At 54.6% G+C, this 14,251-nt stretch overlaps 1 protein-coding gene across 1 annotated transcript in view; it reads right to left on the bottom strand.

Annotated features, from left to right (window-relative positions):
• Window positions 1-14,251, bottom strand: part of SMAD7 (SMAD family member 7) — a 30,300-nt gene that overhangs the window by 12,478 nt on the left and 3,571 nt on the right. The window contains exons 4-6 of the mRNA XM_085322192.1: window positions 13,945-14,245; window positions 13,299-13,352; window positions 7,969-8,040 (exon numbers count right to left, since the gene is read on the bottom strand). Coding sequence (XP_085178318.1) covers window positions 7,969-8,040; window positions 13,299-13,352; window positions 13,945-14,245 — 427 coding nt within the window. The remainder of the gene's footprint in view (window positions 1-7,968; window positions 8,041-13,298; window positions 13,353-13,944; window positions 14,246-14,251) is intronic.

Raw genomic sequence — 14,251 nt, 5'->3', positions numbered from 1 at the left:
CAGAGCTTCCAGTAAGAGATCCCAAGTGCTAAGCATTGGCAGTAAAGCCCCAGTCTGGCATGAACTTGCTCTGTCAACTCAAATCGTCTAAAAATATATCATCGGGAGCAACGATACCTGCCCGTAACGCTAACGTTACACCAGGCCAGGCGCCGCCTGTCCTCCCACAGCCGACAAAGCAGCACAAAGCGAGGACCAACTCTACTGACTTGGTGGATCACCACCACCTGATCCACACCAAATCCGCAGTGGCAAGGTGATCCAGGAGCGCAGCGATCCTCGCAGAGCCATGGTCTGGGATCAGACCCACCAAGGCAGCTGGAGAAGACAACCACCTTCCCAGCCGAGCTTGCAGATGGGGTGGACGGCAGCAAGGGCTCGCAAGAAGCCGCTGTGAGCAGGCTGCAGCAGTCCGGTGGGCTTGGAAAACCCCGAGTCGAGGGGACCGGGACTGGCAGGAGCCGAGGGGACGGGGATTGGGGAGCTGAAGCTGCAAGGCTTTTTGTGCAGCGAGGTTAAAAGGGTAGAGAAGGGCTGAGCCAGCTCTTACAGAGCTGCTTTTTTTTTTTTTTTTTTTGCAAGTTAAAACCAAGATAATGACACTGGGTGGGGACCAATTTTGAGGGCTGAGCAGCCAAACCAAAATTAGTCTGCAAGCCAAGAGCTTCCTAGGCCTCACAGTTTGGGGAAGGAAGCTGAGAAAAGTCATGAAAAGATTCTTCAGTAAAGTGAGACGCGAGGCCGAGTGTAGCGTTCAAGCAAAGGTGACCCTGCTATTAAAATATTTTTCAACATAATAAAAATAAAATGAAGTGCTCAACCAGCCTCTCTCTGAAAACCAGGCCCCATGAGAAATTTCTGACGGGGTGTGTGTGTGGGGAAAATCTCCTTTTCTTTTCTTCCTCCTCCTCCCCCATCACTTTCTTTCCTTTTGCCAGTAACTATGTTTTCTTGTATTTTTTTCCTTTTTTTTTTTCCTCTCTCTTGGCTCTTTCCTCATAAAAGACTGATGTAATTTCCTGTCTTGTCCCAATGTTTCCTGTTAATTAACAGGGTGAAAGTTATCACATATTTAAATGGCTACCCAAAATAAATTTTATATATATACATATATACATATATACATATATACATATATATATATATATATATATTTCAGAGAGAATGGCTCTCTGTTAATAAACATCATGTCATGCTGTGGGATGCTCCGCAGGCCGTGGGGTAGGTCGTATGGACGGGACGCGGCGGCGGGAGGCTCGGTGTGACCGAGCACCTGCGGGCACCGGYGAGCCCAGCGCCGGTTCCCCGCGGCGTCCGGCGCGGTAGGAGGCGAGCGAGGGCGAACCAGGACCGGGATGGAAAATCCCTGCAATGCTATCCCAGCAAAGCGGGATTTTTTTTTTTTCCCCTTGCAAAAAAATAATTAAAAAAAAAAGCCAAGAGAGACAGACAGCCTGGCTGCTGGCAATGAGGTCACGCTGCCGTCCCCTCCAGCTCACCAGGCAGCAACGTTTGCAGCATACACCCAAGACACTGCTTTTATTTGAAAAGAAAATAAAAATAAATAAATAAAATAAAAGGCTAATCAAAAGCCAGAGGCCGGAAATCCTGCGGGACGGGACGCTCGGCGCCCTCCATTCCCACGGACCTCAGCGCCGCGCGAGCCGGGGCCGTTCCTCAAGAGCAGCCGGGTCGCCAGCCCGGCCGCCCTGCCCGGCGCGGATGGGCCAAAATGTGCGGAATTTGGGCAAAAAGCGAGGGGCGAAAGGTGGGCTCGCCTCCTCCCTCGCGCGCCGCCGCTCACCGCGCGCCGGCCGTTAATAATATCCCCGGCGCCGAAAATAAACTGGAAAGGAAGCTCCTTTGTGACAGTAGGCAGGCGGCCAGGCGGCTGCGCCGGTCATTCCCGCCGGCCGCGGGAAGATGGTCGGGCTGGCAGCGACCTCCGCCTGGCCTCTTACRGCACGGCCCGCGCGGGCCGTGGGTCTGCGGGACGAGGGTTTTTCACCCCTGCCAGGGAGATGTTTTCCCTCCTGGCAGCGGGGTTGGCCGTTGGGGTGCTCCAGCCCAGCGGCGGGGCAACGGTCCACGGCGGTGCCGTGGTGGGCGCATCTCCCACCGCTTGGCGCAAACGTGGCACCTCGCTCGGTAGGAAGAGCCAGAGCCCTGGTTTCCACCCCGACGCAACCCACCCACGTCCCTTGGGGTACATTCTGGCTACCTAGCCCAAGAGGAGCAGGTCCCTCCAGCTCCCAGGAGACCAGGGATGGAGCACCGTCCCCTTGCTGGACCTCGAGATGGTGGCCACCCATCTCCCTAGACCTYGAGATGGTGGCCACCCATCTCCCCATACCTTGGAGCATGTGTAAGGTGGCTGCACCCTCAACCACATTTAGAAACCACACCACGCTGCAACCCCCATCCTCATCCCCGATAGACGCACGGGGTTAATGTTACTTGTTCCTATAGCGTAACCGATACCCGATCACAGACGTTGTAGATGGAAAAGATTCAGAGCCCGTCCCTGCCAGCTCAGGACTGCTCCCTTACGAGTGTTTTTGTCCCGTCTCGTTTTAAATGTCCCAAACGATCAGGTTTCCGCTGCTCATTGGGACATTTTATTTTGCAAGCCGATGCCGACACGAATCGGTCGCCGGCGAACACCCGGGCACGCGCCTCCCCGGCACCTAACTAACTTCAAGCGCTCGCTTCTTGCTYGCCTTCCTCCCTAAAAAATAAAAAAAATACCACCAGCGGCACCGAGAACACGTAGGGCAACTCTGCAGAAATAGCGCATGTGTCGGGGACTACCCCGGCCGGCAACACCACAGCGTTTTCCCTCTTTTGCAGAAAACCTCGGCAGCTCGGGGCCACCGCGGGCGACGAGAGGCGACGACCTCCCGGGCCACGGCTAAAAGGGAAGGAAAAAAAAAAAAAAGGCAAAACAACAACAAAAAAAACCCCTGCAAGCAGCGCGACCGCTTTTGCATTTCCCCCTCGACCGCTCACCCGGCGAGGTTCGCCCTTCGAGCGGGCGCCGGGGCGGGCGCCGGGCGCGCTCCCCGCGGCCGCCGGCTGCCGCGGCGGTCAGCTGATGCGCGAGGCTCCCAGCCTGGCAGGCGGCCGGCTGCGCTCCCGCGCCTCCGATGCCGTCATCGCGGCGTTAACCCCTGATAACCTCTCCCCGGCCCTCCGAGGCCGGGCTTCTTTTCTAATTTTTTTTTTTTTATTACTATTATTATTTTTTAGGGAAGCTGTTTGAAGGCACGGAGGCGCAGGAAAGCGAGGGCGCAAGGYGGGGGGGGCATTTAAAAAGCAAAAAAAAAAAAATCTTTTTAAGGAAATAATGCTCAAAAATAAATGCCTGGGGGTGGTGGAGAGAAAAAAAAATAAAAAAGAATTCCCAAGCAATTGTTTATCCCTGAGACAAACATACAATCCGAGCGACACCGGAAGACGTCTCAATTTGGGATTATAATAGGATGCCGATGTGTAAATAAAGGCATTTCACCGGCGGCCAGAAACACCGCGCTGGAGGCGGGCAGAGCGGGCAGGCGCAGCCAGGAGCGGGACGCCGTGCCCGCGCCGCGCCGGCCGGGCCGGGGGAGCGCCGCTCCTCCCGGGAAGAGCTCCAGGTTTGGGCAAGGTGCTTGGGTCGGGCCAGCCGGGATGCCAGCGGGGATCAAAGACATAGTGAAACATTCCAGGCCGGCGTGACGAAATGCCGCGCTCCGGCCGCCGCGGCTAATCCGACCGGCACCGGAGCGGGGTCGGCTGGGAGGCGAGCCGGGGAGCGCCGAGCCCGGAGCGGCCACCGAGGAGCACCCGGCGCCCACCTTGGACCCCCGTCCCGCTCCAACGTGGTGGGGTCAACGGGTGCTCCAATGGCCTCTTACTTTATTAATTCCCCTGTTTCYTTATAAATAAGGAAAAAAAGGCCTCGTCTAGCTTTCTCGAGCAAGATCTGGGACCTTTGGAGATCCGACGCCACGGGCGTCGCGTGGGAGAGCCACCTTGCCTCCACGGGCTCACCCGAGCCGGGCTGGCCACCCCTGGTCCCCGGGAATTATTTTCATCTCCGCCAGGATGTTTTTGCCCTGCTCTTCTSCCTGCGCTGAGGAGGCAAAGGACCTGGATGGGGGACATCCAAGGGGTGCACCCGGCGGAGGACGGGGCCGCAGCGGAGGCGTCACCAGATGGAGCGCCACGACCAGCACAGAGCAAAGGATTAACCGACATCGCCTTAAGATCGGGCCAAGGCGCGCACGGGCTSCACGGGCTGCTCTGGTCCGATTTTGACCTCTGGAACAAACCTCACCCCCATCTTTTCTTTCTTTTTCTTCCCCTTTTTTCCCTGTTTTCAAACGAAGCTCGCTCGCTCGCGGAGGTTTAACGCGGCCGGGCAGTCGGGGTCGCCTCCCTCTCGGCGCCACGTGCAAYGTGAGCCCCACCAAAAAGGGAAGGTCACCCCGAGCGTTTGGGGAGGAACCCACTGCTTCTTGAGAGACCCCCCGTGCCCTGTGGGATGACATTTTTTGCATGCATTTGCCTTCCTCCTTTTTTTTCCCTCCCTCTCCCCCCCCCCTTTTTTTTAATTCCCTTGCCAAAAGCATCAAGTCGCGGGCTGCAGGCTCCCGACCTTCCTCCCGCCCTGAACTGAGCCCCATTCATTACGCTGGCAGGAAAACAGCCAGCGGAGCCCGGGGAAGGGAAAAGAGGCTCGGACGGGTTACGGCGAGGGGGAACCCTCTGTCCCACGTCCTCCTCCCGGCGCGGCCATCCCTCTGCCTGCGGGATTCAGCCGCCTTCGGCCTCCAGGCGAGGCGAGCCTCCTCTTCGGAGGAAGCATCCTTGCACAGGACAGCGATTCCTTTTTTACCACTCTCCTTACAGCGTCAGCATCTTTCCAAAACCCCCATGCGAGCTTTCCTGCCAGAAGAGCCGTTAACCCCCACCTGGCCCGCTTCCCAAATTCCCTCTTGCGCCGATAGCAATCTGCCTCACTAAATCCTACCCTCCTGGCTTGGAGAAGGGGACGGGACCTCCCTTCCCCGGCCCCGAAACAGCCGCGCCGAGTCCAGCTGAAGGCTACTACCAAGTTGGCATCAGCTGCCCTTCCCTGGTGGCCAAAGCGACCTTCCAGAAGCAGACACAGAAGCTTTCTAGAAGCAGACACAGMAGCCTTCTGCCAAAGCAGAAGGCTCTCAGTGCCCCCCGGCAGAGCCGCCCTCCAAGCAACCCCTCGACATGCTCCTTGGCCAACCCATCCCATCCCACCTGCTTCCAGAGCCACCCGGACCGGCGGCTGTCGCGCCTTTTCCCCAAAGCAACGCCGGGGCGTCAAGCCAGGGTCCGCCGTCGGCCCCCGGCGGRAGAGGGCGACGGCCGGAGGCGCCTTCCCTTCATCGGGCGCCCGCGAGCCACGCTTGGCTACCCAAGAGGCTCTGAACGCACCCCAATGGCAACTTCCTACAGCCCTGCTCAAACACACGCGTCGCCTAGCTAAAATGTGTGGRAAAAAAAAAAAAGAAAGAAAGAAAGAAAAAAAAAAGAGAGGGAAAAAGTTAGCTTTGGAGCATTGCTGCAAATGGCGTTTATTTTCCTTTCTTGCCTGGGTCTCTCCAGTTGGGAATTTTCAAGAGCTGCACTTCTGTGCGTGGAGCGGAGATGCCAGTAAATCAGAGCAAATTCAAAACAAATGCTCTTTCATGTGGAGGCATTCGGCTTTGTTTCATGGCCTGTGTAGCTAACCGTATCCCTCCATGAGTCAACTCTCCTATCAGCTCCTCATTAAACTAAATGGCTACAATTACATTTGTGGAGGGAAAAAAATAAAAAAGAGTGGTTAATGATGGTAAAAGGCTCCGTTTCCAGGGTATTTCTTTTCTTTCTTTTTTTTTTTTAAGGGGGACACACACCTTTGATAACTAAAACCCCTCCTCCCATCCATTAAAAAAAAAATCAAATTAAATTTAAAAATTACACTTGAAGGACAGGAAAACCTGCTTTCTTCTGGGGGCCTGAGGAGGAGGCTTTATTAATGCAACCTTCCCCCCGCGGAGCACCCCGGCCCGGTGCTGATGTGCCGGGAGATTAGGCGACCCGGCGGAGGCCCCGAGGCCGGCGGCGTTCCCGGGCGGGCGCTGTGATTTCCTGCCCCCCCCCCCGCCAGCTCCCCCCTTTCCCCGCGCCTCCCCTCCAGGAGCAGCGGCCCAGACAGCCGAGATGTTATCGATAGCCCGGACCTCGGCAGAAAGCCCCCCTTTAAAAAGCGCTAGTACTTCCTCTGCTTATTCCGCGCGGCATCCTGTGGAGCTCGGCTCCCTCCTCCCCTCCACCGCGCGAGGGCAAAAATATTAAAAAAGAAAAAAAGAAGGGAAAAGAAAAGGGAAAAGAAAACCCGTCTAACCACATCCTTATCGTGTTGTTCGGCTCCATCCCTTTTTCTTTTTTCTCTCCCCCCCCTCAACTGCTACCCTAAAGCAAAGAAAAGCCCAACACTCCCCCAAAACACACTTAAAAAAAAAGAAAAATACCAAAAACTCGGCAACAAGTCGCTCCATTCCCCCCCCCCCCGGTTTGATTAATTCTCATTAGGGCCTTTGAGCAAACAACACGCTCCCCTCTCGAATAGCAGCCAGGGTATATATTACCCTGCAAGAAAAACAAACACGGCGCGCTTAAAGGCATCCCCACCGAGCGCGATTCCTGGAGAGAGCGAAGGGCGCCCAGCCGCGGCCCCCCGCGCCGCCGAGATCCCGGGCACGGGGCGCTGCGCCAGCGCTCGGCCAGCGCGAGACGTCCCGCCGATGGGAAGCACCTTCCCCACGGCGGCGCGGGCACGGGGTTTCGGACGCTTGGCCGTCGCGCGCTAGCACTTCGGGACCCGGGCACGACACCGATGGTCTGGCTGTGCGGAGCCAGGCAGAGGAGAGCTGCCCTCGGAGGTGCCAGGGACAGGACGTCTTGCAAAAAGTCAGACCTGATGCTCCCGTGCAAGCTCACAGAGCAGTGGGGATGTGGCTCTCCAAAAACCCATAATGTCATCTGCTGGCTGGGGCAGCAAATGGGAAAACAAGGGATACGCCACACCTTCTCCAAGGTTTCGGTCACGGTTTCTCCCCAGGCATCGCCACCCTCGCAAACAGGACCRATGGAGCAGATGCCCAACTGTGGTCCACATGCATCAACATGGGGTGCACCAACATCAACACAGGGTGCACACACCAGCATACAGCCCACCAGTGGGTCTGTAGCTGTCCCATAGACCAGGCACCCATGTACTCCCTCCTGCCCCCTTGCAGTCCCACGGGTAAGAAGACATAGCACAAGGCGCACACACCCCTCAGCCACAGGCCCACCTAGCGCAGCTGGCCCACCAGTAACACTTGCTGCAAATCACAGCAGAACACAACAGCCGGGAGCGGGTACACCTCACAACTCCTGCCCACAAAACGTCACTCGCAAGTTACCCCAGCAAAAACACAGCCCACGACGAGCATCAAAATACCACAGCAGCAGTCCCAGATACACAGAGATGGAAGGAAGCACAGACACTCAATCCCGCGATGGTACAACCGTACCTGCTCCAACGGTCTGTACCCTCTAGCAAATACATTGGCAGTATCACTTAGCCTTCCCAAGCACACCTCTTCCGGCCTTGCTCCGAAAACTGATGGAGCGTAAGGCTCGAATCCAAAGGAAATAGGGACTTGGGAGGATGGAGAGCTTAGCCCAGGATTGTCAACACATCCTCTCCAAGTGAGGTACTCAGCTGCTACCGAAAAGAAACCCAACTCTCCCTTGGAGCATGCCTTTCTCAACGCCTCACGTCCTCGAACTCCCCAACGTGGCTTTTTTTTCGGTTCATTTGGGCCCCCCAGGTCAACCGGAACAGCAGGGACACAGGCGGAGAGGGGCCGGCCCGAGAAACGCGCCCAACGGTAAGGTCAACAAGAGAGGTCTTACCTGAAAGCCCCCCAGGGGCTAGACAATTAGTTCCCCCTGTTTCAGTGGAGGAAGGCACAGAGTCTGGACAATCTGCTGMGGCAGAGGGAAAGAACAAGAAGTAAGTACGTATTCGCTCCGTAGCACGCCGTAAACAACGCCGAGAGCAGAACACACATTCCAAAGCGCTGAACAGGAAGCTCTTACTAATTGTCTGCACAGACACGGTAGTTCATCAAGAGGCATCCACCCTAACTCATCGCCTCCGTCAAGGCTCCGCGCTGCGCTTATTCACCAGCCAATGATGATTACAGACTGGCAAAAATTACAGACCGGTTGCCATCTTTCTGTCCAAGTCACTGGCTAATGAAATCCAGCCCATCATCCTTCTGACATAACCGACCGAGCTCCCCCAGTGCCTAAATTGCTGCTTTCTACAACACTTTCTACRACAACACCTACTCCTCCACGCTCTACTGAAGGTATAGGAAAAGTTCAGATCGGATGGTTTTGGTCACTACCCCAGAAAACACAAGCCCAAGGAAACATCACAGCTGACTGGAGCTGAGGTAAAGAAAAAGAGATCCATAAAGTTCACGCAACCTTCAGAGTCTTGGTAGACTGTCGGTGAGTTTTGGTTTCATCAAATTGGGGCTCCCTACTGACATCATTTTGCTCAGGGTTGTATCTCAAAGCAAGGGCCACCACTCGGAGGGCTGAGGCCTGGTAAGTCATCTTTCCAGAACGCATCCCTGAAACCCTAGCGAAAAAAAAACGCGTGTGTGTATAACCTCATTTTATCAGAGTAAAGTATAAGCCCTAACAGGAATATACAGTTTAACAGGATATACTTAATCAAAGCGAGAACAATGGGGGAGACRGGAAATGGACTTACTTGTGAAATACTGTATATTATACACTCGCTAAATGCCTGGTAGTGTTTTCTGGGTTCCAAAGAAATATGCTTTTGCCTTTTTTAACCCTTTCCACTTTCTAATCTAGACAATTCCCCTACACTCTTTTCCCCGAGATGACTCCAACCGCTTTGACGCTGTCTGAACACAGACTGGACTATCCTACACGTGGTGTCCCACGCTGGGCTCCGATCTGCCCTCATCAGACGTGGCGAGTTCCCCCATGAGTCCCTGCGAGCCCTGGCGGATAAAGGACATGATTTGCCCTTTTTCCATGTTATCTTACTCTGGAGGTCATATATAAGCAGGTCCTCTCTTAGCAYGCTGGACACTACAGAAAACTAGGATCTAATTCATGGGGGTGTCAGGAGAAAATCTTATCAGTATGTCCATTTTGGACTTAAAATATATAACCCTAATGATGAGATTTACAGCAATTCTGCTCCCATTTGACTCCAAAACCAAGTGCCATTTGGAGTTTTTCCTGAAGCTAAAAGCAAGGATAGGTGCAGAGGCTCCCAAAACACCTGGGCCGCTCCCTGAGCAGCAGTAACGATCAAAGAAGGACCAAAGTATTTCATTATCATTGACTTCTCTTGACAGCTACCAGCTCCYTTCCCATGTCCCATTATCCAACAGCCATCTCTTTATCAATTAGTCACAAAAATCCCTCTAAAGTAGGCTGCCAGAAGTCTCCTTATACGGCCCAGTGCTGACATTGCCTTCACCCTAGAGCAAGGGTGATGATCTCACACGGAACAGGCAGGAAAGCATGGACCTCCTGAGCTCACAGCACTAAATGCAGCTAGGTTTATCCTTACGCAATTCATATCACCCAGAGATCAGCCAAGGGCTCTTGCTAGTATGGGGTGCTCTGGGTCACTTTATGTTTGGCACGGGGAGGTCATAGTCTCAAAGGTTTACGCAAGTCTACCACACGCGAGTTCTCCTACCGCAATAAAAAATCATCGTGGAGACATACAATAATTCCTGGTGGCTACCGGCTCAACCTTGCGAGGTGCTGAATACTTCCTGGAAGCCACCAAGCCTTCAATTCCCATGAAAATCAACACCAAGTGAGGGCACGTGACTCTGCAGTTAACTCTCAGTAGGTTCCCAGCACTCCAATACTGAGGCACCACTTCGATCAGCCACCTTGGAGAGCATGAGCCCCACAGGCTTGTGCACACCCCACAACGATGAGTAAAACCACCCCCTTCACTGGAGGGCTCTTCTCTGGTCTGCACTGCTGGAGATGCCTTCAGGAGCAGTGTCTAGACAGAGCCACCAAAGGCTGGGCAGCACAGGCTAGTGCTGGGCCAGGGCAAGAGGAATACATGGGACGAGGGGCCCTAGCAGAGGCTATGGGTGCATCGATACCAGATGGGACAAAATATCTGCTTGAATCCTAGTGTCTSAGGGCACCGCTGTCCTCCTTGCCTCCAACACAGCCATATGTGGTAGCTCCTGCAGAGACGTCCGACTTGCGGAGTCCGTGTACACCCTCCCTGGGAGCCCAGCTTCACCCACTGCRGGTTCAGCAGTGCAGATCAGCCCCATACGCTTGCAGAGGGATCCAGGCACCTTGCAAGTTACTGCTGTGGATGCCTGGAAATGCCCCGGATAAGAAACGGTGAGAGTCACTGCATACAACTTCTCCTCAAGGAACGCATCTGAGCAAGTTGGCCCAGACCTACACCCTTCCCACAAGCAACACRGTTGTCAGAGAGCAGATCTTTCTGCTCAACAGAACACATATGAACACCAAATCCATCGATGCACGTGGTGTTTAGGTGACTGCAGCAGACCCTTTGGCTCCCTGTCTGTCCTGGCTCTCCTTAAGCAAATGACATAACCTGTCTGAACCTCCACCAACTCCAAAAAAGTGTTTGTGGTAATCCCCATCTAACACACTGGCAACCACTGCCACAGCCTGGCTGCGCACGGCTATGCCTACATATCTGTCCATACGAAGCACTTACGAGACTTAGCACTAGGCGCCCAAATATTTTTATTACCGCTATCATGCTTCATGGAAAAGGGCTGTGTCAAGTTTCCCGTTAGATTCACCCTTCCCTGCCACCTTTGCAGAGAGATTTCTTCCAAGTTGTCCAACTATAAACGGAGGCATCGCTCCTAACCAGCCTCCTAGAAACGTGCTTGCAGCCCGAGACGGCTCGTATTCGTTGCCCGCGTTAACAGGCTTCACGCTTTCCTGCCCTAAGTCACTGCTCCCCTTCCATTTAACCTGCCTAAGGCAAGCAATATTCACACGAAAGCTTGGAAATAGAGGAACCGGAGACCGCAGCACGGCTCTGCCTGCTGCAAGAGATGGCCAGGATACCCAGACCTGAAATTCCTTCTTGTCTTCTCCCGAGGATTCAAGAGAGAACACGCGCGCACGCCAAAAAACAGAGGTTGCAAAAGCCACCTGCAATGACAGACTTACGGACTCCTCGCACGTCTGTCACCGCTCTGCGCGCCCTGTTACTCAGAGTTCAGCCGCCAAATGGGTTTTTCTTTCAAAAAGGGAAAAAAAAAATACATGGAACTTTTTTGGTGAGTAACCCAGTTGTTTCTGCGTTTCCGATTGGCAGCATTAATCACTTCCTATTGGCTGATAGGAGCAACTTTTCCTTTCGAAACGGCACATTCATGCTCTGCGGCTTTTCTGTTTACACACATTTTGCTACCTTATGTCAACACTTGCTAATGAATAAATATATCACTCGGCTAACTGAAAATGAGGTCCTGGCAAAGGCAGATTGGACGTTTAAACCCTGCTAATAGATTTATCCTAACATCTTTACAGGAAACCGAAGGCAACCGTTAACCCTTCTTTCCTGGAGCTTCAYGGGGGCAAGGAGCCCCCCAAGACCCTTTGCAGCTCCGTTCACATCCTGCACCAGCATCGTCGCCGTTAGGTAAAAACCAAGGAAAGAAAGGAAGAAACCTCAGCAGCTGCAGCTTTTCAGGGAGTGCTTCCTCGCCCAGCAGGGGAACGGCCAAAACGACGCGTCTTGCCCCGAAACAAAACCCCTTGYGGCCCCCGGCCCACGTTACGGAGTGGCCGCCTTCAACCCAAGCAGCTCACGAGCGCGAGCCGGGCTTGCCAGGCGTGTTGACCATAACACTGATATCCCCTCATTAATTAACGACCGCTTATCTCGTTGTTTTTACAAAATATTTCACGCTCTGCAACCCAACCGTTTGCCAAACAGCTCTGCTGGTTTCCACACGGCATCGAGACAACTCCCGGGCGGCACCGGGAGCTTGGAGCGGGGAAGACCTGAGAGCGGTGCAGGCTCCTCCGGCATGACTTTTTGCAAGGTGTTAAGTACCCGCCCGGGCTCCGGAGGCAGCCAGTCACGGGAAACTCAACTCCGGTCAATAATTTCAGGGAAACGGCTCTTCTGCCCAAGCAAGACCCAACACGAGCTTTGAAGCGGACCCGTTCTGGACTCCCTTTCCACCGACAAGACACCAGCGAGCTGCCACCACCACCGCTTCYGAGCCGGAGTCCCGGGGGGGCAGGGAGGAGGCAGCTTGGCGGAGCACTGCCCCTCCCTGGCTTCGTCCCCATTTCCGATTTTCGCCAGCCCTTCCCTCTTTCCGCGACGCCAGCCCTATCTACCGCCCGCCGCCAGCCAAGAGTTTACGCAGACGACCGCAGGGGAGCTGSTGCCAGCCTCAGGCGGGCTTCTCCCCTGGCATCCTGACGCGCACCAGGCACGCGGAGCTGGGTTACAAAAATAAATAAATAATAAATAAATAAATGGGGGGGGAAACATGCTTTTCTATCCCCCTTCCTCATTTTTCCCAAGCTGACAAGGCAGGATTAGGCTCCCTTAAAACACAAAAAGATTTCTCCGAACCACACGTGTCAAGTCTCATTTGCCTCCTCAGCCATCAAAAAGTTACTTTGCCGAACGACCCGGCCGCACCGTTTCCTGAGTTTGAACCTCCAAAAATTCACGGGAGGGCTTAGGAGCAAACAGCACAACTCGCACGTCCCACGCTCGGAGTCTAACCCGCTCCGAGCCGGTCCCCCAGCGACAACCAGCCCCGTCCCCGGGGCCGGTGTTGGCTGCTCGCAGCCATCCCGGCTTCTCGAGCAAATCCGAGCAGCCAAGGCCTACGCCGCAACTGCAATCCCTCCTGGAGTTTCCTGCTCTCGTTTTTTATTTATTTATTTATTTGCAAAAAACCTCTAGTCTGTGCAGAAGATTTTTTTTTAAAACAAATCCTACGTTAATTCTTCCGGGGGGGGGTATGGGGAGGCGCACACACACGCACACGCACAGGCAGCCCAAAAGCGAGATGCAGCAGTGTAACAAAGGCAGCAGACATTTCCCTCGAGAAAGGGGGCTGTTCCCCCCCCCCCTTTTTTTTTTTTATCTGAAGACAGCGAGGCTGCATTGAAAAAGGTCTACTCACCAGTTGGTTTGAGAAAATCCATTGGATATCTGGAGTAGGGTGGAGGGGGAGACTCTGGAATTAGAAAAGTACAGAGAAAATAAAGGCAGAGCCATGAGAAAGAAGAAGGAAAAAAAAAAGAGAGAGAGAGAGAGAGAGAGAGAGATAGGAACTTATGATAACAGTGGCATTCTTTTAGCCAAACTGTTTGTCTTAGCTCTGGGGGTTGGAGGCAGGGCAGCGAGGCGGTGATTGCCTTGATATTTAGCTGTCAGATAAACAAAAGGGGCCGTCTGGCGCCAGTCTCCCTGCTATCTGCCGCTCGGGCTGTCTGAGCGGGGCCTCCTTGGCTCGCCGGAGCCGCGGCCGCCCGCCCGCGCCAGGCGGCCCCTAATCCCCCAGCACCGCGCCCCCCCTTAAAAAAAATATATATATATATATATATGTATGGAACTAAGTTTTTTTTTTTGCATGCTCGCCCCTCTTTTTTTCTTGCATGCTCGCCCCTTTCTTTTTTTGCACGCTCGCCCCATTTTTATGGCATGCTCCCCCCTTTTTTTTTTTGCGTGCTCGCCCCTTTTTTCTTTTTGCATGCTCGCCCACCCCCCCCTCCCTTTTTCTTTTCGCATGCTCGCCCGGGCAACGCGTCCGCGGCGCTCAGGTGTACCTAGCTCGCAGAGCCGGCTGAGGTGGTGCGGGTTGCAGCAGACGAGCTCGGGGTGCGCTTTGCCATAGGACTCGCAGCCGCAGAGGCGCTTGACCTCGGAGCAGTGGCGCAGGTCGGGCCAGCGGAACACCTTGCACAGCAGCAGCGGCAGCGGGTACCAGTGCGGGCCGAGGCGCGCATCGGCCGCCTTGGCCGGCAGCAGCAGGCAGGGCGTGCGCGCCGCTCCGCGCGACTCCACGGCGCGCAGCAGCCCCTCGAGCTGCCGCTCCTTGAGCCGCTTGAGCACCGCGTGGGTCAGCGCCTTGAG

Source organism: Rhea americana, unplaced genomic scaffold (assembly GCF_003343005.1).
Source record: "Rhea americana isolate MKP2758 unplaced genomic scaffold, rheAme1 scaffold_75, whole genome shotgun sequence".
NCBI classification, from domain to species: domain Eukaryota; kingdom Metazoa; phylum Chordata; class Aves; order Rheiformes; family Rheidae; genus Rhea; species Rhea americana.
This window is presented reverse-complemented; position numbering and strand designations above follow the sequence as displayed.